The sequence below is a fragment of the Trifolium pratense genome, linkage group LG2, assembly GCF_020283565.1.
Source record: "Trifolium pratense cultivar HEN17-A07 linkage group LG2, ARS_RC_1.1, whole genome shotgun sequence".
In the NCBI taxonomy this organism is placed as follows: domain Eukaryota; kingdom Viridiplantae; phylum Streptophyta; class Magnoliopsida; order Fabales; family Fabaceae; genus Trifolium; species Trifolium pratense.
Genome location: NC_060060.1, coordinates 44,971,800 through 44,995,326, shown reverse-complemented (window position 1 = coordinate 44,995,326; position 23,527 = coordinate 44,971,800). Strand labels below are relative to the sequence as shown.

Here is a 23,527-nt window from a genome sequence, read left to right as displayed (position 1 = left end):
TGTTGATAGCTATTAAATAATTTTTTATTATTATTCCTACTAAAACATAATTAGTGCCCACTAAAACATATTAAAGAATTTTATTTGTGAACAATCAAATATGTAACATTATGGAACAATTGAAGTACATGCTCTAATGGTTAAACTTTATTTTTGGGCATTAGCCCTCTTTTCTATCAAAAAAATATGTAACATTATGGGAGATAAATTGTTTAATAATTCTTTGATCTCATAAAGAAAAAATATATATTTAGTGTGTTTTTGACAGATGTATTTATACAACAAATGCAAAATATGAAGACACATTGAAAAAATTTAATTAGTAAATATTTAAGTATTTCATTAAAGAAAAGGTAAATATTGAAGTGTGTTTAATTTTTTGGATATTATAAAATGTAGTGTTTAATTTTCAGACTTCAAATTTTCACTTGGCGATAATAATGTTATTATATTATCACTTTTATATTTTTATATTTTTATACAAACCTTGTTAGTGTTAGTAAATAACAGAGTTGAAGAAGAAAAATAAACACAATCACAATACTAGAATATAACGTGAAAACTCTACAACCGGAAAAAAAAATCATGAATGTTATCTAAACCGACATCAAAGAATTATTACTAGGTGAAATTTTTTACAAAACTTCTCTCACTCTCATCCCGATACTCGAGTACAACCACATTCTCACAAAACAAATATCTAAAATAAGTCAGATATAAACTTAAAGTGTTATTAATTTGTGTATCTAAAAGCAAAAAACCTAGGTCCAACATATAGTTTTGTTCTCCCCTTTCTTCACCATACTAATCAATGTGGAACTTCTTCGATAGGTACTTTTTAATGGGCCAGGATTGCATGTTGTCCTATTATCACGTTGTTTCACGCAGTAAGGAATCTCGGCTATTGATTAGAGATTGGACGACTCAGATCATTCACACAGTAAATCAATATCAACTGTCCATTAAAATCAAACGGTTCAGAACTGTAACTGTGTCACGATATTAGTAATCTCACTTATAGGTCGCTCAATATTTTAATTTTCATTTGATGTGAATTTTTTAAGTCACATTTAAAACATCAACACATTTATGGTACCAATGATCATCATAGGGGTGACATTTAGCATGGTCAAGTGCTAAAATTTCCCACCATGAGCAAGTTAAGTTTTAACCATTAGATCAAATGAAGAATACAATTTTATTATAGTCTCTCAACACAAGATTTCACCACTACCCTTTGTAACCCATTTTCTTCTTGGCCCCACCATCTCACCTTCTCCCTCCACCATATTGTATTTTGTATATCACATTGCCTTATCTTTCTCTCTCCTCTCTCTTCCAACACTGGCCGGCAATATCCATGGCTTCCAATGTGGATGCTTCTACATTAACAATCCACAATTACAAAAACACTTGCACAATAGCTTTCAATGTGATTGTTCCTACATTAAACTCAATAACTTAAAACCAAGAAACACAAGAAAGAAACCCAAAAAAAATATAAATTAAAATAAGAATAAGAATAACTCAATCTCAAAATAAGCAAAACACAACAAAGATACCCAGAAAAATTAATTAAATTAAAAATTGATCCAAATCAACATGACATAACCCATAAAATAAATCCGAACAAGATAGTGAAAAGTAATACATATTTTCATCCTAAATCAATCTCAAAATTACCAAATTTGTGAAAAACTCATATTTCAAACAAAATGTTATCATTATATTTGAACCAAAAGTTTTCAAAACCATTGTTACAACTTAGATTAAGCTTATATAATTATTAAACGGAAAAATTCCAACTTGTTAGAATCTGGAATAACATCCATATAAATCTTCAATCTTTGAGAATGAAATTATTATTATAAAATTTGATGAAAATATGAAGTAGATTTGTCTGATTTTTCATTCTTTGATTCTTCAATCTGCGATGGTGGAGGACTGGAGGTAACCTTAGGAGCTGTTGATAGGGGGTGGAGGGAGAAGTCCGGTTAGATGATGGGGCCAAGAAGGAGATGGGTTGCAAAAGGCAGTGGTGAGATCTAGTATTGAGAGACTATACTAAAAATGCGTTCTTCATCTGATCTAATGGTCAAATGTTAATTTGCCCATGGTGGGAAACTTTAGCACTTAGACCATCTCTAATGGTGAGTACCTATTTCTTAAGAATTGGTACCTAATAGGTATTCTCATTGGAGCAAAATACAAATGAGTACATAATAGGTACTAGTTCTCAAATAAGCATTAGTACCTATATTATTTTGGTGGGACCCATTTATAAAGATATATAGTTATTGGTTAAATGTGTTATTGGTAGGATCCATTTAGAATTTTTTAAGAGGTGTTTGGTTAGAGCGATTGAGTTCTTATTAGGTACTATCATTAAAAAATAATAAATGTGTGATGTGTACATGTGGGGTCCAATTAGATACCATAAAATGGGGAGCTCCATTGTGGATGGGATGCTCTTACCCATGCTAAATGCCACCCATCATAGGATGGGTCTATAATGTTTTTTTGCTTGAGTATGTCATTTTCGTGCTTAGTATGGCCAAATGATATAAGTAGTGGGGTATAGGGCTAGTATTGTTGTTGTCTAGGGATACAAAAAAACTCAAACATGAGAGATCCACCCGAACTCAAACTCAAGTCAATGGGCGAAATCCGATTTGACTGGGTTTGGGTTTGGGTTCGGGTGACACCCGATAATATGGGTGTGAGTTTGGTATCAGTCAAACCCACACCCGAAACCCATACATCCACTCGAAATATTTTATAATTACCTAATTACCCCCATAGTCTCCCTCAATTTTCTTGGAAGACCTTAATTTTAGTTGTAATTTAATTTCTTGAAAGTCTATGTTGTAATTTCTTGAAAGTCTATGTTTGAATTTTCTTGGAAGATCTTAATTTTAGTTGTAATTTAATTCAAAGTCTATGTTGGAATTTAATTTCTTAAATTTGCAAATTATTTTCAAATGTGATGCGGGTTTGGGTGAAAAAAACCTGAACCCAATGGGTGTAGGCGTGAGTGTTGTTTTGCCACCCGAACAGCCTTTGGGTTTGGGTGATGATTTCGGGTGGGGGTTTGGTAAGTGTCAAACTCGCACCCATGGGCGCCCGTTGTCATCCCTATTGTTGTCTCACATTGTAAAAAAGGTAAATTCTAATATGGACCACTTCATCAAGTGGTCCATGGTGGACCAGTCATGAATAACATTATAACGAATACGAATTTTACAAAATCCACCGTTGAATTGAAAGTTTATAACATATAGATCATCCATAGAAAAATTTAGAAAAATTGAAAATCATTTGATATATTATTGAGACACATCAAGATTAACAGTTTATTAAATAACGTAAATCTTGATGGGTCCCAATAACATATCAAATTATTTTCAAAAAATTTATGGATGGTCTATACGATATAAACTTTTCAATCAAACAGTGAATTTCGTAAAAAAATTATTCGATAGATCACTTGTCCACGGTGAACCACTTGTAAAGGTGGTCCACCGTAGCATTAACCCGTAAAGAAATCCAAAATGTAAACTTGGGTGACCCGTCTCTAGTTGATATACATTTACCTAATACTTATCCTTAAAGGTAACAACTATACATCTCCAACAAAATAAAATAGGCAACAAGTAACAACTATTACTCCACCATTACTGCACCATATAAAACTGCAGTAAATCCATTTCCAAATTAAGGTTGGTCTAATATAGGGTGTGAATCCCGATTTTTCCATTTATGTATGTGAGTTTATTATGTGTTTGCTATTTCATCTATCTATAAAAATAAAAATAAAAGTGGGTATAATTACTGAAAAAGTTGACTTATACTATGTAATAATGTGAGTTTAATTTCTGTTACCGCATAAAATCTTCATTTGTAAGCATGAAAGATATATTGAATGGGGGATCTTGCCCCATAAAAAAAATTACTTTAAAATGTCCAAAAATTAATTTTTATTTTGCCTAAAAATTTATAATTAAGTAAAAAGATAGTAGGAACTGGAATGCACAGTTATCTATATAAATCAGTAGTTTAGGGAAAATAAAATATAGAAAGTTAGACAATAATATTCATGAGAACTTTTTTCCATATTGTTTTTTAAAAGTATCCCATAAGGAATGCATTGCAAATTGCGCATACATAGTACTATCCAATCCAATCCAATCCAATCCAAGTGCATAGAATAATATTTCTAAGAACATGTGGCTCTCCGGTTAGGAAAAAAACATGTGGCTACGAGAGAAGAACACAAATATCCTTACACATAATTCAGACGTCGCTTTCACTTTCCCTACACGCGAATTCAAGCTTAAATGAAAAGGAAATCTAGCGAGTCAACACAACGCGCTGTATAATATTTTGGATTAATTATTATAATTTTGTTCTCTATAAATTTCTTAAATTTTATTTTTAATTTATGAATTTAATTTATATACATTTTTTTAATAAACTTTGGTACTTTAAATATTTTCTATCATAATTTTGTATCCCTGCTTCTCAATTAACTCCTGTATATCATTCAAAAAAAAATTAAAAAAATTATCTGACATGTTTAGTATATTATAAGAATCTCTCTTGCAAAAGTTGAATTTGAATTTGTTTTTAATAAGAGATGAATTATATATTGATTTTTTAGTTTTTTACGCTTAAAAATTTATAAGTAATTTATCTTATGTTAAAAAATTCTAAATTCATAAGTAGTCTCTCTTGCAAAAATTCTAATTCTAAATTTTTATGGAAAAAGTTCTTATAATATTATAAAGATAAATACACAAAAAACTATTAAAAAATATGAAAGTACGTAAAGTTGATTAAAAGTATGGACAAAAAGTTGTGAACGAAAATATTTGAGGGACAAAAAATTGTTAAATTTTTTTTATAGGGACTGAAAATAAAAGTCAAGATATTTATAGGATCTAAATATTTATTTAACCCTAAAATTTGTTCTGGCCTTAATTATAAATAAATAGTTTTTTTAAAAAATTAATTGAATAACTTATATAATTTAGTCTTAAATATAGTCCAAATATATCAGTTATCTTTATCTACTACTCTCTGCACCTATCGTGCGCCTAAATCCTGCAACAATGGTGCACGGCTATCCTGCACCTATGCACCATCACACACTTTGAAAGGAATTACTCTCCTGAAAAATAGTGTTTTATTGATAAGAGATTGAGATACATATTTTACATCACAAGACTAGTTACCTTGTTACAAGTTAGTTATTTTAATCTACTCCTCTAACAAACTTCAATTACACTCAGGATTGAATTACAAATCAACAACTCCGCCCCTAAATATGAGACTCTCAAAAACCTCTTTACTCCTGAAAAATGGGTGTTCAAATAACACTCCCCGTAATAATATTACCTCTGATTCCACTTATTAACATCAATGAATGAATTAGTAAAAAAAATAAAATAAAAAATCAATGAATGAATTTCTCACCACTAATTTATTTGACAAAAAATACACTATTTGCTTTTTTAATATAGAACAAAAATTACTATAAAAGGAGTAAAGAGCTTTATTCGACTCAAAGGAAATAAGAGCTAAAAATAGCATATTCTATGTTTGCTTTTAAAAACCTTATTTAATCTCTTTATAGGAATAAAAAACATCATTTAGTATCATAGAAGATATTTTGATAACATCAGTACACTTTTTGAGCCTTGTGGGGTGTCCCTCTCTAAATAAGCACACTTCTTCTCTCTCCTTGTCCCTTTCCTCATCAGTTTCCCTTTCTCTTTACCAAATATAGCCACTAAAATAACCAACAAGGCAAACCTGTTGTCTCATCTCATCATCTCATTATAGTTAAATATCCAACTCACCACACAAAACACACACACTCACAAATACTCTCACGGTTACCTCATTTCTTCAACCATGATGATTCACTATATATACACTACCTTACTCTTCAATCTTTTTACACCAACTCTCTTTTCAATTCTCACTTCTCTTGATCTCAAAACCATTTTCATCTCCAGTCTCCAACACATAAATATGTTTACTAGTAGTAGCAGCTCTTCTTCTTCACAACCTATTTCGTCGGAACCATCCTCTTCCTCCCGCATGATATCACTGCCGAATTTAGAGGTATCTCATGAGATATCGTTTTCCAACGAGGAGGTGCGGTTAGCTGCAACTACCCCGAAGAAGCGTGCAGGGAGAAAGAAGTTCAAGGAGACTCGCCACCCGGTTTACAGGGGTGTCAGGAGGAGGAACTTAGATAAATGGGTATGTGAAATGAGGGAGCCTAACAAGAAGACTAAGATTTGGCTAGGGACTTTTCCAACGGCCGAGATGGCAGCTAGAGCACATGATGTTGCAGCATTTGCATTGAGGGGTCGTTATGCTTGTCTAAACTTTGCAGACTCGGCTACGCGGCTTCCTATACCTGCAACTACAGAGACAAAAGATATACAAAAGGCAGCTGCAGCAGCTGCTGAGGCTTTTAGACCAAACAATATTTTAATGACTACCGACATTGAAGACACGGCTGAAGCTTCCGCCGCTACAGAGGAGCCGCTTATGTTTAGTTTGGAAGAGGAAGAAGAGGGAGAGTTGAACATTCCAGAGTCATTGAGGAATATGGCACTAATGTCCCCTACACATAGCTTAGAGCATGAGCATAAGCATGAGCATATTAATGAAGATTTTCAAGATGTTGAGGTGTCACTATGGAGTTTTTCAATTTGATTTTTTTACTTTTTTTAATGTTTTTTCAGTTGTATTTTATTTGTTTGGTTTATGTTTTATTGAATTTTTATATAAAGTTTACTGTTATTTTTGGATTGTAATGGACCATTTTTTATCAGTAGTACTGATATTGTATATATACATAAATGGAAGTTGAAAAAATTATATTTTTATAGCTTTTCTGTGAATGAAACTAAACAAGTATAAAGTGCATCTCATCCGTTTTATAATATTGCAATATGACAGATCAATATCCCTTTACTATCACGTGATTTCATTATTCCATTTCCATAACTGATTATGCTACTAGTATGATTTTTTCAGTCTATGTTATAATATGAAATGTCAAATGGAATTAAGTGTGTTGACACATTAAGCTGATTTCAAGTTGAGTTTTGGTCAATAGTTGTATAGTGTACTCACTCCGGCCGTATTTATAAGAAAATGTCAACTTTTCAGATTCATTGAATACGTGATGTATCTCATCTATATTATAAATCAGATACATTAGTTATTCAATGAATCTGAAAAAAAAAAAATTTTGTTTATAATTAAGGCTGGAGTATTATCTAAAGAACAATTTTAGAACCTGTTTTAAATCAATTGTGTTTTTGCAAGAAAATATAACACATGAGGTAGTAAAGCTGGCAGCAAAGTGATCAGAAATCTAAACAATAACACAACAATGCAACAACAGCAAAATTCCCAAATCAGAAATTAAACACAACATTAATAACTCAAACAGACAATATATTTATTACCACCCATTGCATTTTGCTCCTAAGGCCAATTTTAATCAAGTGATTGGTCCCAAATGAGCTTCTATTAAGACGAATCATTCGGTAGAATCTAAGTTCAATTTTTTAGAAGAACAATTTTTTGTTAGAGTCTATTTACGTCATAGTCGAATTCTAAATTATCAGACGTTTTCCCCGAAACAGGGTTAACACAGAAAAAATGACATCTTTACACAATTTTTTACTCAGTCTGTTCCAAAATCAGAAATAAAACCAAATTAATATCAAAATAAATAACAAGGAAACACTCAATTCAACAAAAAATTGGGGATTTTCTCAAATCAAATATTTAACTTGTTTAACAGGAGGATAAAGTTTATGATTATCAACAAAAATTCAGGATTTTTAGTTTGAAAGAATGAACTGAATAAAAAATAAAGCAGCGGAATAAGAAACTCACCTTAGAAGGAGAAGAAGGCGGCGACGGCGGAAGGAGAGTTCCGGCACGGTGGTTCCGTTAGAAAATATTCTTGTTAGAAAAGTAAGAAAATGGAAGAACTCATAATTGGGAAAAAGAAGAAGAAAATGTGAATAGTGAATAGTGAATGTGGAAAGTGGAAGTGAAGTGTTGCTAATATAAGAATACACGTGGAAAAGAGAATAAGACAAGAGAGAAAAAATTAATAATAATTACAAAACAATTTGTGGGGTCAACAAATAACGTGTTTGCTTTAATGGAAACACCCGCGAAAGAATTAGGAGCAACAAATAAGTGAAAAATGAATTTATTTATTTTTTTAGTCAAATAGCTCACATTAAATTTCGAGAAGTTGAAATTTATTTTTGTGAGTTTAGTTCAGATGGTAGAAACATCTTATTTTATATACAAGGATTCGGATTCGAACTTCAAAAATCATATTTATCTATTTTAAGAGTGAAATTTCTAGTCACTAAGCTATATAACATAAAAAACAAAAAGTGAAAATTGGAATCGAATGTCGATCCATCCAATAATGTCTCTAATACTACATCCATTTTTTTAAGTGTCATTTAGAAAAAAAAGTATTATTGTCTACAAATTCTAGCTCAACTGGCATAAATACCGAAATTGTTAGCGTTGGACTTCAGGACCGGGGTTTAAATCCCGGTCACTCCACTTTGGGTGTTGAGTTTTCAATGACTTTGTAATTTCGTCTATAAAAAAAATTATTGTGTCAATTATATATATTCAAGAAAAAGAAGAAAAAAAGACTTTGAACCGATGTAGATCAGTAGATACTAGTTCAAGAAAAATATTAAATAATGTATAAATATTATTATCTGCTAATATTATTATTTTTGTTTCTTTAAGAGAAGATGAACAAATTTAAAGTAAAAATAAACATTTTACAAAAATTACAATTTTTTCAAATAATTCATTATCCATGGATATCTATAAATATCAATTCGTGGGTACCTCAAAATTTGTGGATTATCCGCACAAATATAGAGTGAATATGAGATAAATTCTAACATAGACCACTTCATGGTGGACTAGTCACGAATAACATTATAGCGAATACGAATTTTACAAAATCCACCGTTGGATTGAAAGTTTATATTATATAGATCATTCATAAAAATAGTTAGAAAAATTAAAAATAATTTGATATGTTATATTGAGACCCATCAAGATTAACGATTTATTAAATACCTTCAAAAGTTAATATTATTATTATTATTATTTTGAAGGTGGTCCAGGTCCACCGCAACATTAGCCGTGAAAATGAATATCATATTTATTCAACGGAGTGAACAGTTATATCATACTATCCGTCTCCATGGATATCCATTTAAATCCCTACTTGAAAGAGACATTATACTTCATTTGATTCATTTTGAAAATCAAGATTAACGATTTATTAAATACCTTCAAAAGTTAATATTATTATTATTATTATTTTGAAGGTGGTCCAGGTCCACCGTAACATTAGCCGTAAAAATGAATATCATATTTATTCAACGGAGTGAACAGTTATATCATACTATCCGTCTCCATGGATATCCATTTAAATCCCTACTTGAAAGAGACATTATACTTCATTTGATTCATTTTGAAAAAGTCAAAATGAGATATATATTAATAGACCAGAGAAAATATTATATAGAGTTAAAATTCGAATTTCAAATACTTTATTTATCCATTTTAAAAATGAAATTTTAACTATATTTAACAAAAATAAAATAAAAATGATTCATTCATTTTATCTTTTAGTATGGTGGTATCCATAAAACAACCATGTGAATCCGTGACAGATGTTATCTGTGGGTAGGTTTTTTCCACCCATACTCATTATTGTACTGTGTGGTGTATTATGTTTTTGACTTGAGCATGTCAGTTACATGCTTAATAAGGCCAAACGATACTAATTACAGACATGTCGGTCATGGCCCCATGGAGCTATAGTGGTGTCGTTCATGTCCTACGTTGTACTACTACATATAATAAGTAATAAAGACAATGTATGTTTTGGGTGCCAGTCTCTATAGATAATGTTATTTTCTTTTTTTGACTAATAGATAATGTTATATTTGTCCCATGAATTGAATTAATCCTCAGAAATATTGTATTATATGTGTAAGAGCTAGAATCTGGAGTACTCTATAAGCATCTTAAATAGGGACGTTTTTGAGTTTTAGGAGGCTCTGTGCAAAATATAAAAGTGACCCCTTAATATAAAAAATTTAATTTTTTTTATAAAAAAAATTGTCGATTTAAATTGCGTATAATATAAAAAAAATCATTTTTATTCTTGTAAACATATAGATTATCAATATTAAACTGATTGCATTAAATCAAATGAGATAAGAAATATAAAGTAATTATCTTTGTATATAACGTCAAAAATGAACCTCCTAATCTAATGTTAAATTTTATGCAAACATTAAAATGAACTAAAACTATATTTACGAGTATAGATAACTAATATATTGATACTCATATGATATTATATGAACATTAACAATATATAACTATTAGTTTAGGGCCTAAAAATTAATCTATTAATATACATCTGATATTTTATAGGTATAAATAATATATAAGTAATATTATAGGACCTCAAAATTTTGAGCTGAGACCCTCAAAATTTTGAGGTCCGATGCCGTCGCACACCTCGCACATGTGTGCAAGCCGCCACTGATCTTAAATATAATAAATTTTTATAAAATTATTATAGAAATGTGTAAAATCAGCATATTGGACATTGAAATGTTTCACTTTTAAAATAAATAATTTTTATAAAGGAAATGCTTAGAGTATTGGGACACTCGTTAACAAAACGGGTAAATTAAATAGATGTTATTTTTATCCAAAATTAGTGACGTGCATATTTTGTTTGATATATTCCTTTATAAATCACAAATATTATCCATATATAGAATAATATTCTAGTGTCAAAAAAGAATAATATTCTAAATACAAATAAAGAAAAATACATTAAGCGAAATTGATTTCCAAAAACATGTGGCTGTAAGCAGAACTCAAATGTCTATGTAAGTATCACTATCACTACGGTCGAATTCAAGCTCAAGAAATAGAAAAGGAAAAATAGGTAGATGAGAAAAGAAATTTTTCCTCCACAAAAAATAGCTTAAAATTTCTTTTTTGTGAGTTTTCATTACTTTTATCTTCAGCTTTTAATATTTAAAACATTTATACTTAATTTATTTAATAATAAAAAAACATTAGAGGGGTCTTTTTATAATATTCTATATACATCAACAAAAATACAAAAATATAAACTAACTTAACAACAATGACTATTGTCAAAAAAAAAAAAAAAAAACTAAAATAGTTTACAGGATAATTTTGTGAGATTTAAATTTACAGAAAAAAAATTATGAAAACGAATAACAAAATTTATAATTTTATAGAAACTAAAAATATATTTAAATTTTTTTAAGGAAAAAAATATTTAAATTTGAATAATATAAAATCCAATTAACAAAGACATTGAATTTAAGTGGTTAATCATTATTGAGCTCTTCATAGAATAAATTGTTCGGAAGAACCCAAATTAAATTGTTAGTGAAAATAATTAATCAAAAATTTTATTTATTTCGTGGTCGATCTCTAAATTATCAAACTCATTCCTTAAAAATCAGAATTTTAATAAAAAAAAATATATAATACAATTATAAAATGAGTTATAAAAGAAGATAAATGCTTAGTAAAAAAAAAAAATGATAAATGCTAAAAACAGCACATTCCTACGAATGCTTTATATACCTTATTAAGTCTTCTTTGTCGACGAATAAAAAACATCATCTATTGTCTTAGAGAAGATATTTTGATAACATTATTACTCTTTTTTATCACTCAATTTTTTGTGGGAACAATTTTTGTCAGGTTTTATTTACCTCGTGATCGAAGTTTAGATTATCGGGATCTCTTCTTCTGAAAATTAAAGGGTTAATATATTGACTCCCAAGTAACAACTTCGGCCCATTTTCTACATATTTAGAAGACAAACTCGGCGTTGTACCTCACGATCTTTTATACCCCTCTCTAGTAGAATTTTTGTCTTCTGTTAGAATCGAACCACGTACCCTGAGGTACATATTTAATCCATTTCCACTGACAATTGAGCTAAAATAAATATTTTTGTGATAACAAACAATTCAATGACCATTTTAATATAATCAAAATTCAAATGCAAATATTTTTACTACTATTTTTTACGCACATCATTCACATATAATGTTAAATGTTTTTATAATTATGAAACTATACAAAATGCAATACAATTCTCGGATAAATTACCAAAGTCAATTAAAATCTATTATATATTAAATTTAGATTCTAAAATAATAAAATATTCAAAGAAAGAAAATTAATTTCTTTAATAATGACTTAAATTTTTTAACATAAAATATTAGTTTAAAGTTAATTGTTATCACTGCAGTTAGCGATGATATTGATACGAAGTTTTCACTGCAGTTAGCGATGACTAATCTCCGTCGGGTAACTTGTGGGAACACAAGGTTGATTCTCCTGGCCAGATCAAGTTTTTGTCCATACGCATGAGCCAAACATCGAATCTCTAACCATATGCTTAAAGTTAATGGGATCAAGATCCTTACCACTTAATTAGATATAAAATAACGCATTTTATAAAGTATAGAATACTACTCCCTCTGTCTCTTAATATAGGCCTCCATTAATTTTTTTTACGCATATTAAGAAAAGTTGGTAGTGTAATAAATGTGTATTTTTTGAGTATTATAATTATTAAATTGTCCTTTGTGAAACAATATATTTTTATTTGACTTTTCGTATTCCAATGCAAAGTAGTGTTATTTTTGGAAAAATAATAATAAATGTGTCTAAAAAATTGAAAAGAGATATTTAGGGATAAATTTATCTTTGAAATATTGCTTATAACCTATGAAGCACGGACACCGCGACACGACAAGGACACGGCGGCACCGCTAAAGTAAAAATTATAGGACACCGACATTGTAACACCCAAACCCGTTATTTAATTAACTCTGCCTATATAAAATCTTTTTCGAAAATACGCAGCGGAAAAATTGAAAATCTGATTTATAAAGCGCTGGTTTGAATATCACAAACTTCATTCAAAGATAATACTAATACATTTATCTAGTAAAATATTCGAATGAACTAAAAACAAAACCTCGCATCGAACGATGCGTTATTAGTTATACAAAACGGATACTTTTCAAATGAAAGCTTAAGACCAACAGAGTATACTAAGAGGACTACATGCATATACATATAAAAAACCCCTTTTTCCCGTGTCTCAATCAGAGCAGAGCTTCACCATTGCACTCGGACGAGGCTAACACATAACCTGTCAACCTGGACCCCCAAAGGTCCAGCAATTAACACAAAGCAGAGAGTTAGAAAACATAAACATAAATATAAGTGTGAGTAGTATACTACACACTTCACACGCTATCATACATTTCTAACTCACGCACATACATCGTCAAATACGACTACCAATTAATCATTCATTTACAAACACACCAATCATATAGTTTCACATCTTCTCGGACACTACCAAAGTGTTCATTTTATAGTCATGACGGACTCTACACTTGTTCATTTTATAGTCATGACGGACTCCACTCTTGTTCATTTTATAGTCATGACGGACTCCACTCTTGTTCATTTTATAGTCATGACGGACTCTGCTCATATACCAAGACATGGCAACAATCACAGTATTAAACAATTAGTAAATACCAAAGCTTAACACATACGGAAAACACATTACAATCCAATCAGATAATGTCACATAACAATTATCAAATACATGTGCATTTACCCTAATGCATCTAATGCCAATTATCCAATGTCATGTCATCCCTAGACACGACTAATGCATGTGGTACCAATTGCCTTTTACCCCTCATGGATAAGTTAAACAGTTTTACATCTTGCCGGATTGTTCGGAACTTACCAAACCTTTATATCCCTCATGGATAAGTTAAACAGTTTTATATCCTGCTGGATAGCAGCTCTAGATCTTATGGATTCATCTAATCCGATCCTCGGCTTCCTTATGGACTCAAAAATCCATTTAAATCTATTGGAACCCAAGTTTCCAATTTCAACATATATATACATGAATGCATGTATGTTTGCACATATCATCAATATGATATTTCTAGCTCGAAGCTACTCATTATGAATGCGGAAACACAATTCCAACATCTAACACATTAGGATAACACAATATCCTATCACTCAAATCATAATTATTCACATGATAATTATCTGCTTAACCATTTTTATACACATAAAGTTTCATTTACACTTATGTTATAAAACACACATCATTTCCTTAACATTGCAAATTAATGCTAAGACATCACATTGCTCACTTTAAGCTACAACTTATTGCATACACGTTTATCAATCATATAACGATCAACAATAAGCATTAATAGTATCAACATGTATCAACAATCATGTAATGATACCCTTAAACCATGTTACAAGTGCCTAGTTACACTTATAAACATCAACAACAATTGCTGTCACAGAGGCCTTCGCTAAGCGAGGGCTTAGCGAGACATGGCGAACCTCACCAGGGGATCACCTGCCCATAGCGAGCTTCGGCGAGCTTCAGCGAACCTGTTCGCTACAGCGAACTCCTGGTCGCTTAGCGAACCACACCAGAACAGAATATCTGTTCTTGAGTTATCTAAGGCGGTTTAACCTCAAATCAACTCAAAAATTCATCTAGACATGTTATAAATTCTTATAAACAGCTAATTCAAGCATATATGGTATCAAGGAACATTAATCATCCCTTCCAAACATCCAAATACATCAAACAATCAAAATCATGCCAATTTCTTGCAAAATAAGCAAAGTTGCATAAACATGCAAATCATTGATCAAACATCTACATGTTCCCATTTTCAACTCCCCAAAGTTGTTTACCTCATCTACCATGAGTTCACTACACATGTTAGGATCAAAAGAATCCATTTTTCATTAAGAAAATCACCCACAAAACCCACAAGAAAATAGAGTGGAAAGAGTTTGGGAATGGAGGAATCGACATCCTCCCCTCTTTCGAATCACTCACGAATATGTAATCTAACTCTCGTACCTTAGCTCGACGAATCCACAAGCTTGCTCTTCTCTTTCTCTCCCACGAGCTCTTCCTCTCCCTCATGAGCTCCTTGCCCTAGCTAAGCTCTTGAACTTCTCATGGAATTGTAACTTATGAGACTATTCACCCAAACTTATGCTACTTATAGCTCTCTCCATTCTCATGGATCAAAGCCCACTTGGCTTAGGCCCAATGCCTATTCCACGCCCAAAAGCCCAAACAACATAACTTCTTGCTCATTAACTTACGTTCTCGCTAAATGATTATTTGCCGCTTAATCATTTAATTATAAATCACGCCCTCGCGTAATAAAATGATTAAATAACGAATACTAAATTTTGGGTCGTTACAGACATCACTACATATTTATAAAAGATATAAATTAAGAATCAAAATATCTATACATATAAATCTAAGTTGAGCAAATTATTTCTTAAAAAAAGTTTAAAACAAGATATGATAGTATTTTACCTTTATTTATCCATTTATTATTGAAAAATCTAAAAATATAGTAATCAAAATGTAATCTCTTCAATCTCTCATTGATCAATATTGTTGTTTCGACACATCGTTAACTCTTGTAGAGATATGTGTGATATGTGTCTAAAAAGAGTATAAGCAAAGAAAAATAAAAAAATTTGGGACACCTGTCTGACACATGTCATACGAGTGTCTTACAGGTTCAGACATCGATGAAAGAAGTGTCAAAATTGAGTTTTTTTTTAGAACATCGATCTGAGTTATCCAACACGTATCATAGAAGTGTCATACGAGTGTCAGACACCGATACGTGTTGGACATCGTGACATACTTAAGATGTACATGCTTCCTAACTTATAACGAGAAAGATTTGGATAGACACAAACCCAAATCATATTTTATTTGGGCGCACACACACTAATTCAAAAATTTAAATCAAAAGTAATATAATCACATCAATCAATATTATTTTATTTTTTTTCTTTTTAATTTTTGCTTTTTTATGTAAGTGTGTCTAACACCTCATATTTATATTTGCGTCTATGAAAGAATTTTCCACTTATAACGGATGAAATAGTATACACTATACAGGAAGATAAATATAAATATGCTAAAAACAGCACATTCTCATGAATGCTTTATTTACCTTATTTAGTCTTCTTTGTCGACGAATAAAAAACATCATCTACTGTCTTTGAAGATATTTTGATAACATTATTACTACTTTTTGAGCCTGGTGTGGGGTTCCACTACAAACACGCACACGTCTCTTTTCTCAAGAGCAGTCAACAAGAGGAGTGCTAGCAACACACTCTTTAACAAACACACTCTAACATACTCTCTTCTATTGGTTAAAATTTATATGGTCACATAAAAGTTATATGGGTCCACTTTTTTTATGGGACCCATGTGAATTTCAACCAATAAAAAAAAGTGTGTTGGAGTGTGTTTGTTAAAGAGTGTGTTGCTAGCATTATTCTCTAAGGTAAATACTGTGCCTTTCGAGAAAAAGAAACTCTTGCATTCGATATCAGTAATGTTAGAAGTCTCATATTGGCTAGAAATATGACATAGATAATCTTTATAATAGTAGTGTAAACTTCAGCTCTCAAGCTAATTTTTGTGGTTCAGTATGAGCCTCTCAAATTTTAATATGGTATCAGAGCCTATGTTAGATCCATTTGTTGTTTGTTGTGGAGACCTCTCATATTTGGACCACCCATTGTTATTGAGTCCACGTTTCAGCTTGTTCAGTTCTGGACGTGAGGGAGTGTGTTAAAAATCTCACATTGACTAAAGATATGACATAGATAGCTTTTATAATAGTAATCCAAAAGAGGTGTGTTTGAAGCTCCGTAGTCCATTCTCTCATTCACTCACAAAAAAAACACACACACACACTCACAAAACAGTATTCTCACTGTTACCATTCCTTCAACCATGACACCTCCCTATAAATACAACACCATACTCTTTACTCTCTTTAACATGCCCTATCTTCAATTCCAAGTTTCCCTTTTAAAACTTTTTCACTCTCTTTAACACATACATATGTTTCCAACTAACAACTCTTCCTCTTCACACCCCATTTCTTCAATACCTTCCTCTTCGTCACACAAAATATCTCTTCCCTATTTAGATGTCTCTCATGGTATGTCAACTTCCAACGAGGAGGTGCGGTTAGCTGCGAGTACCCCGAAGAAGCGTGCAGGGAGAAAGAAGTTCAAAGAGACTCGCCACCCGGTGTATAGGGGTGTGAGGAGGAGGAACTTAGATAAATGGGTATGTGAAATGAGAGAGCCTAACAAAAAGACTAAGATTTGGCTAGGGACTTTTCCAACAGCCGAAATGGCAGCACGAGCCCATGATGTTGCCGCATTGGCATTGAGAGGTCGCAATGCTTGTCTCAACTTTGCAGACTCAGCTTGGCGGCTTCGTATGCCTACCACTACCAAGACAAAAGATATTCAAAAGGCGGCTTCAGAAGCTGCGGAGGCTTTCAGACCAAACAAGACTTTAATGGTTAATGACACTGACACAATTGAAGTTGTCGCCGCTATAGAGGAGCCGGAGCGGCTTATTTTTAGTATGGAAGAGGAAGAAGAGGGAGAGTTGAACATTCCAGAGTCATTGAAGAATATGGCACTAATGTCCCCAACACATAGCTTAGGGCATGAGTATGAACATATTGATCATGTAGACTTTCAAGATGTTGAGGTGTCATTATGGAGTTTTTCAATTTGATTTGGTTAGTTTACTTTCATTTTTTTGTATTTTAGAATAGAAAATTGTTTCTACTGTACCATTTTTTATTTTATATATATTGAAGAAGATTTGTGCCATTTAGTACTACGAATATATATTGTATAAATAAACATAGGTAAAAATTGAAAAATATTATTTTCTTTTAGTTTTTCTGTGAATATATGTAAATAATCAGATATAAACTGCATCTCATCCTTTTTTAATATTGCAATATCACAGTTCACAAGCATACATACTAAAAAAGAATCAATCCAAACTCTACACACCTAATATACATACCTTCATCCACCTTAAGCTTACCGATTAATTTCGCATTACAACCGCGACTGAACTGCACGAAGAATTAATCTGCAGGGATAGGGGAGGTTGATCAGCAGTCCAAACAAGAATACTCATGAAGATAACATATACCATCATAGTTGAGACTTGAGACATAAAAATTGGTAATATGCAGCATGTGACAATTTAAGAACAAGTATATAGAAATATACTATTTGAGTAAATCAATAACTCACCCCCAAAATTGCAGTTGAGCATTTACACCCTGAAACTTGTTAATAGACCAAAAAAAAATATTCCAATTTTGAATGACTAGCAACTTGGTTTTTCTGTTAACTTGTAAGGACTAGCTAGTTTGAGAATAAGCGATATAATTCATGGACTAATTATTTGCTAATAAGTGCTATAATTCATAGACTAAATTGATGATAATTCATGGTCAACGTATTTTTTACCACCCTTTTCATTTTGCTACTACAGCCGATTTGAAATGACATTTTTATAAACTAAACAATTTTGATATGTTCATATTGTTTTTTTAAAAAGTTAAATTAGCCCACCTAAATTGAGATCAGAGAGAATCGAACATGAGATATTCTTATCTGTGCAAGTCTGCAACATTTGATGAAGAAAACAAATAACAATGGATGCTTTTTCTAATTCCAAAAAATGGAGATTTAATGTTTTTTACCAAATAATAATGGATGCTTTGTTTGATTAAGGAATTTTAGTTTTGAAAAATGAAATTATAAGAGACTCACCTTAGAAGGAGAAGAAGATGACGGCCGGAGGAGAGTTCCGGCACGGTGGTTCCGTGAGAAAATATTCTGGTTCTAAACGTAAGAAGAAAATAATGGAAAAAGAAGAAAATATGAATAGTGAAAGCCGAAAATGGAAAGTGAGTTTTGTTATATACACGTAGGGGAAAAAAAGAATAGAGAAACAAACAAAGAAATAATTGAAAAATTGGTGGGGCTCATAACGCGCTGGCAAAGAAAACTAGTGGAATGAATATTATTATTTTTTTATTTTATATATATATATTTTTTTTGAAATATAAAATTACATGTTTAATCCCTTAATCTAATTTTAATTAATATTTTAGTCTTTATTTTTTTATATCATTTTAGTCAGTTTTTAGGTTTGTATATGAATTTTAAGCTTCAAATTTTTAGTTTTATTTTTTGTTAGCTTTTAACCACAAATATAATTTATGACTTTTTAAAAGTATCAATTTGGTTCCTTATGCTTCTACTGTTTGTATTAGTTAGTCCTTTCCGTCAGTTTTGTCGTATGTAAGAAACAATTTACATATGTGGACAGACATGCGGACACTTAGACACGTGTATATATAGTTTTTTTTTTTTTTTTTTGAAAACTTGGTATCCGGTCTTAGGACCGACTAATCCAAGGGGACCAATCCCACCACTACAAGAAAAACGCCAATTATTGGCGGCCAAAAACCGCCAGAAACGGCCAAATTAGTGGCAGATTACTGGCGGCCACGATACGCCAGTAATTAAGGCGACGGTAACACTACTGCCAGCCAAAGCCGTCGAAAACTGAATTGACGAGACTTACTGGCGGCCCAGACCGCCACAGACTTGCAGGTTGCGACAGAGCTACTGGCGGCCAGGACCGCCACTAATTTTGCCCAGATTTTGACTATTTAGCGACGGTTTGGACCGCCACTACAGCCTTTTCGAATTTAAAAAAAAAACGTTTTTAATTAATTATTTTGTTTTAAAAAATCGTTTTTTTAAATATTAATTGCTTTAAAAAAACATTTTAATTTATTTAAATATAAAATTTAATAATTAATTATTTTGTTTTAAAAAAACATTTTTTTTAAATATTAAACACAATTTATCATATCAATATATACATCAAATATTAAACTTGCATGAATATTAGAGAAATACTTACCAAAATGAAGAAAAACAAGAGTGAAATGATAAAAAGTTTGAGAATTTTTAGAGAGTGAAATGATAAAAGTTGAAATGATAAAGAGTTAAGAATTTTTAGAGAGATGTTGGAGAAATTTTAGATAGAGTAAGGATTGTAGGAAATGAGAGTTGTGAAGTGAAGGAAGATATATATAGAGGGGGATGAAATTCGTAAAAATCTGGACTTGGAGCTTATTGGCGGTCAAAGCCGCCACTAAGCCCCAACGGTCATTTTTTTTTCAAATTCCAACAACTTTGCGGCGGCCCAGGCCGCCATTAATGGCTGGGCAAGTTTCAAGAACATTACCGGCGGTCAAAACCGCCACTAAGTCCTCCAACGGCTACTTTTTTATATTCCCAAGATTTTGTGGCGGCCTAGGCCGCCAGTAAGGTCTGAAGGCGTTAGTTTTTTTTTTTTTTTTTTTATATTTTTGCTTAGGTAGTGGCGGCCTGGACCGCCGGTAATTAAAAAGAGAATTACTTACGGCCAGGACCGCCAATAAATTCAAATTTTTTTATTTAAATATTATTTGATTAGTTTGTGGCGGTTTTGTTTAATTATTGAGGGCTTAGGCCGCCAGTAAGCTACTGAGGGCCAAAACCGCCAGTAATTTTCGCCGGTAAATGAATATTTTCTTGTAGTGCACCGCCCACTTGCGGGGGCCCCATTTAAAGCCAGGGTTTTTTTTTGTTCTGTATGGACTTAGCCCACCGAAATTGGCACCAATGAGAATCGAACCTGAGATCTTTAGAGGAGCATACTCCAAGGGCCCAAGCCAACACCACTCGACCAACCCCAAGTGGGTTCACGTGTATATATAGTTCAAACGGTGTTAGAGACAATAGCTTTAATAAAAACAACTAGGATAATACTTGTGCCTACACACGGGTCGTGGCGTTGCCGTGATTTTTTTAAGGTAGGGCGAGTATTGTACATTGCGAAATTAGTCCCGTTATGAAATTACTCATCGTTGCAAGATTGTTGTAATTATCAATAATAAATATTTTTTCCCTTAACTATTTATGTATCAAAAGTAAATGTTTGGCTTGCTCTGTTCTTCATATTAATCAAATAACAAATATTTGATTAGTGATCTATTTTACGTAAAATGATAAATATTTATAGATAAAATAAATAGGCACATGTATTATTATATGAGTAGAAATATAGGTCCCGTTGAAATTATATAAAATAAACACTTGTCTTAGTTAATATATGAGTAGAAATATAGATTCTCATATAAATTATTACCTCTGTTTTTAAATATAAGATCCTCTTGAGATTTTTCTCTATTCTTTTTTGTAAATTTCTAAGTGATTAGTGATCTATATATAGTGATCTATTATATGTATATGACAAATACTTATAAATAAAATAAATAGGCACGTATATTATACATTAATACCTTCATTCAAGAATAGATCTGATTACAAGATAATTGTAATCAAAACATCATTTATAAACAACAAACATTTAGCAAGTATAGACAATTCATAACAAGTTCCAAATATGTGTCACACACCAATTATCACGTAATGTACACATAATCCTAATGCAATCTAATGCCACAACTGATGCTATGTCACCCTAGACATATCTAATGCACGCGATACCATTTATTCATTCATTTTCGGATACATAATCCATACAATTTTAAGTCATTTAGGACACTACTCGTGTTCAGATTTATGTCATGATGGACTCTGCTCATTTATTATGACACATCAACAAATAGATTTAGCATTAAGCTCATCAATTATAAATGTGAAACACTATCAAACATTCGTCTTTATTAGATAACACTATACCTAATATTCATCTTTATTAGAATAACATAATTCTAATATTCTTTTTTATTGGGATTATAATACAATTCATAATATTCTTCTTTATTAAGTTGATTTACACCTTAATATTCTTCTTTGATATTTAAACAAACATCATCAACAATCATCAACAACAATTATATTCCACACATACCATCAACAATTCATCAACACATCATTATCACATACAATACATTTACTCACATTTTAACACAATATTAATAATATAATTCAATTGTATTAAGCATGCATTATCTCACAAAACAAACTCCTGAATCGGAATCTACGCGAAAAACCGAGTAAAATAGGTTCTATGTGCAACAACTACCAAAAAGTCAACCCTAAAGTCAACGGTCAACGCAGGTCCAAAATGAACTACGCCGGGCGTGAAAGGGATCACGCCAGAAGTAATATCCAGCAAAAAAAACATGAATCCCTTAAATCAATTACATCGGGCGTGGAAAGTCACGCCGGGGGCGTAGTGCAACTGACTGTATCTCAGATTTTCACGAAAATAAGCAAATAACCGCTCATTTTGACCCAAAACTTCATTTTTGATGTTCCAGATCCATAGAAAAAGTATTTTCACGCATACAACATGTATATAAACATCAAAGGACGGTTTGATTTTCGGATCCACAACAAACACATCAAAAAGTATGAGATTTATACATTTTACTCAAACTCACACACACCCACATGTTCTTGAGCAAACATCTACAAATTCTCATTTTAAACCCCACCAATTCGTTCATACAACTTGTTAAGAGTTTATTAAACATGTTATGATCAATATATTTCACTTTCATTAAGAAAAATTCCACAACCCAAAAATGAAAATGAGCGAAAGAGTTTGGGAATGGAGGAATCGACATCCTCACATCTTTATGACCACTCACGAATATGCAATCTAACTCTCGTACCTTAGATCCGACGAAATCTCGAGCTTCCTCTTCGAATCTCAAGCTTTTCTCTCTTCTTCTTTCCCTAGCTTTTCTCCTCCTTATCTCTACCTCTTCCTCTTGAATCACAAAAATGATTCTCTCTATCTACTTTGAGCTATTTAAAGCTCTCCCCATTTTCATTGTGACTTAGGCCCAATGGGCAAGGCCCATTAACTCGGCCCAACACTCACACGCCACATAACTCGCTCGTTAACTAATGTTCTCGATAAATAACTATGTCACTAACTTAATTAAAAGTTATCGCAACAATTAATTAAATACTTAAATAGCGAATAATAAAAATCGGGTCGTTACAAGTATGTTGGGTTAGGGGTGAGGCAGTTGAGGGAGTTTAACGTAGCTTTATTGGGTAAATGGTGTTGGAGGTTATTGATGGATATAGAGAGTTTATGGTTTAGAGTGTTAGCAGCTAGGTATGGGATGGAGGGAGGTAGGGTGAAAGAGGGAGGGTGGCGATGGTCTGCGTGGTGGAGGGAGATTGTGAGAATTCGGGAGTGTGCTGATGGTGTGAGGTGGTTTCGGGAGAGTGTCTCAAAGAAGGTGGAGGATGGGTCTGATACCTTGTTTTGGACAGACTCATGGCTAGGAGATAGTGCTTTGTGTGTGAGGTTTGGGCGTTTGTTTGAGTTGACAGAGAACAAATCTGCTACGGTAGCTGA

The 23,527-nt window shown here is 31.9% G+C and overlaps 2 protein-coding genes and 1 long non-coding RNA gene across 3 annotated transcripts; 2 read left to right on the top strand and 1 right to left on the bottom strand.

The window, feature by feature from the left end:
- The first annotated feature begins 5,167 nt into the window (after positions 1 to 5,167).
- LOC123908851 (dehydration-responsive element-binding protein 1A-like) lies at positions 5,168 to 7,936 on the top strand. The gene has a single exon (XM_045959578.1). The coding sequence runs from the start codon at positions 5,917 to 5,919 to the stop codon at positions 6,730 to 6,732; it is 816 nt and encodes a 271-aa protein (XP_045815534.1). The 5' UTR covers positions 5,168 to 5,916; the 3' UTR covers positions 6,733 to 7,936.
- Positions 7,937 to 13,275: 5,339 nt separating this feature from the next.
- LOC123908853 lies at positions 13,276 to 19,033 on the bottom strand. Its single transcript, XR_006809747.1, has 3 exons — positions 18,892 to 19,033; positions 18,131 to 18,199; positions 13,276 to 13,335 (listed from the first exon to the last, which is right to left on the bottom strand). It is a non-coding gene; the product is annotated as an uncharacterized LOC123908853 (long non-coding RNA).
- On the top strand, positions 16,950 to 17,830 carry LOC123908852 (dehydration-responsive element-binding protein 1A-like). The gene has a single exon (XM_045959579.1). The coding sequence runs from the start codon at positions 17,138 to 17,140 to the stop codon at positions 17,828 to 17,830; it is 693 nt and encodes a 230-aa protein (XP_045815535.1). The 5' UTR covers positions 16,950 to 17,137.
- Positions 19,034 to 23,527: the final 4,494 nt, after the last annotated feature.

What these genes read in the sequence shown, in the direction of transcription:
- LOC123908851 (XM_045959578.1), top strand. Translation starts at nt 5,917, where the DNA reads ATGATGATTCACTATATATACACTACCTTACTCTTCAATCTTTTTACA.
- LOC123908852 (XM_045959579.1), top strand. Translation starts at nt 17,138, where the DNA reads ATGTTTCCAACTAACAACTCTTCCTCTTCACACCCCATTTCTTCAATA.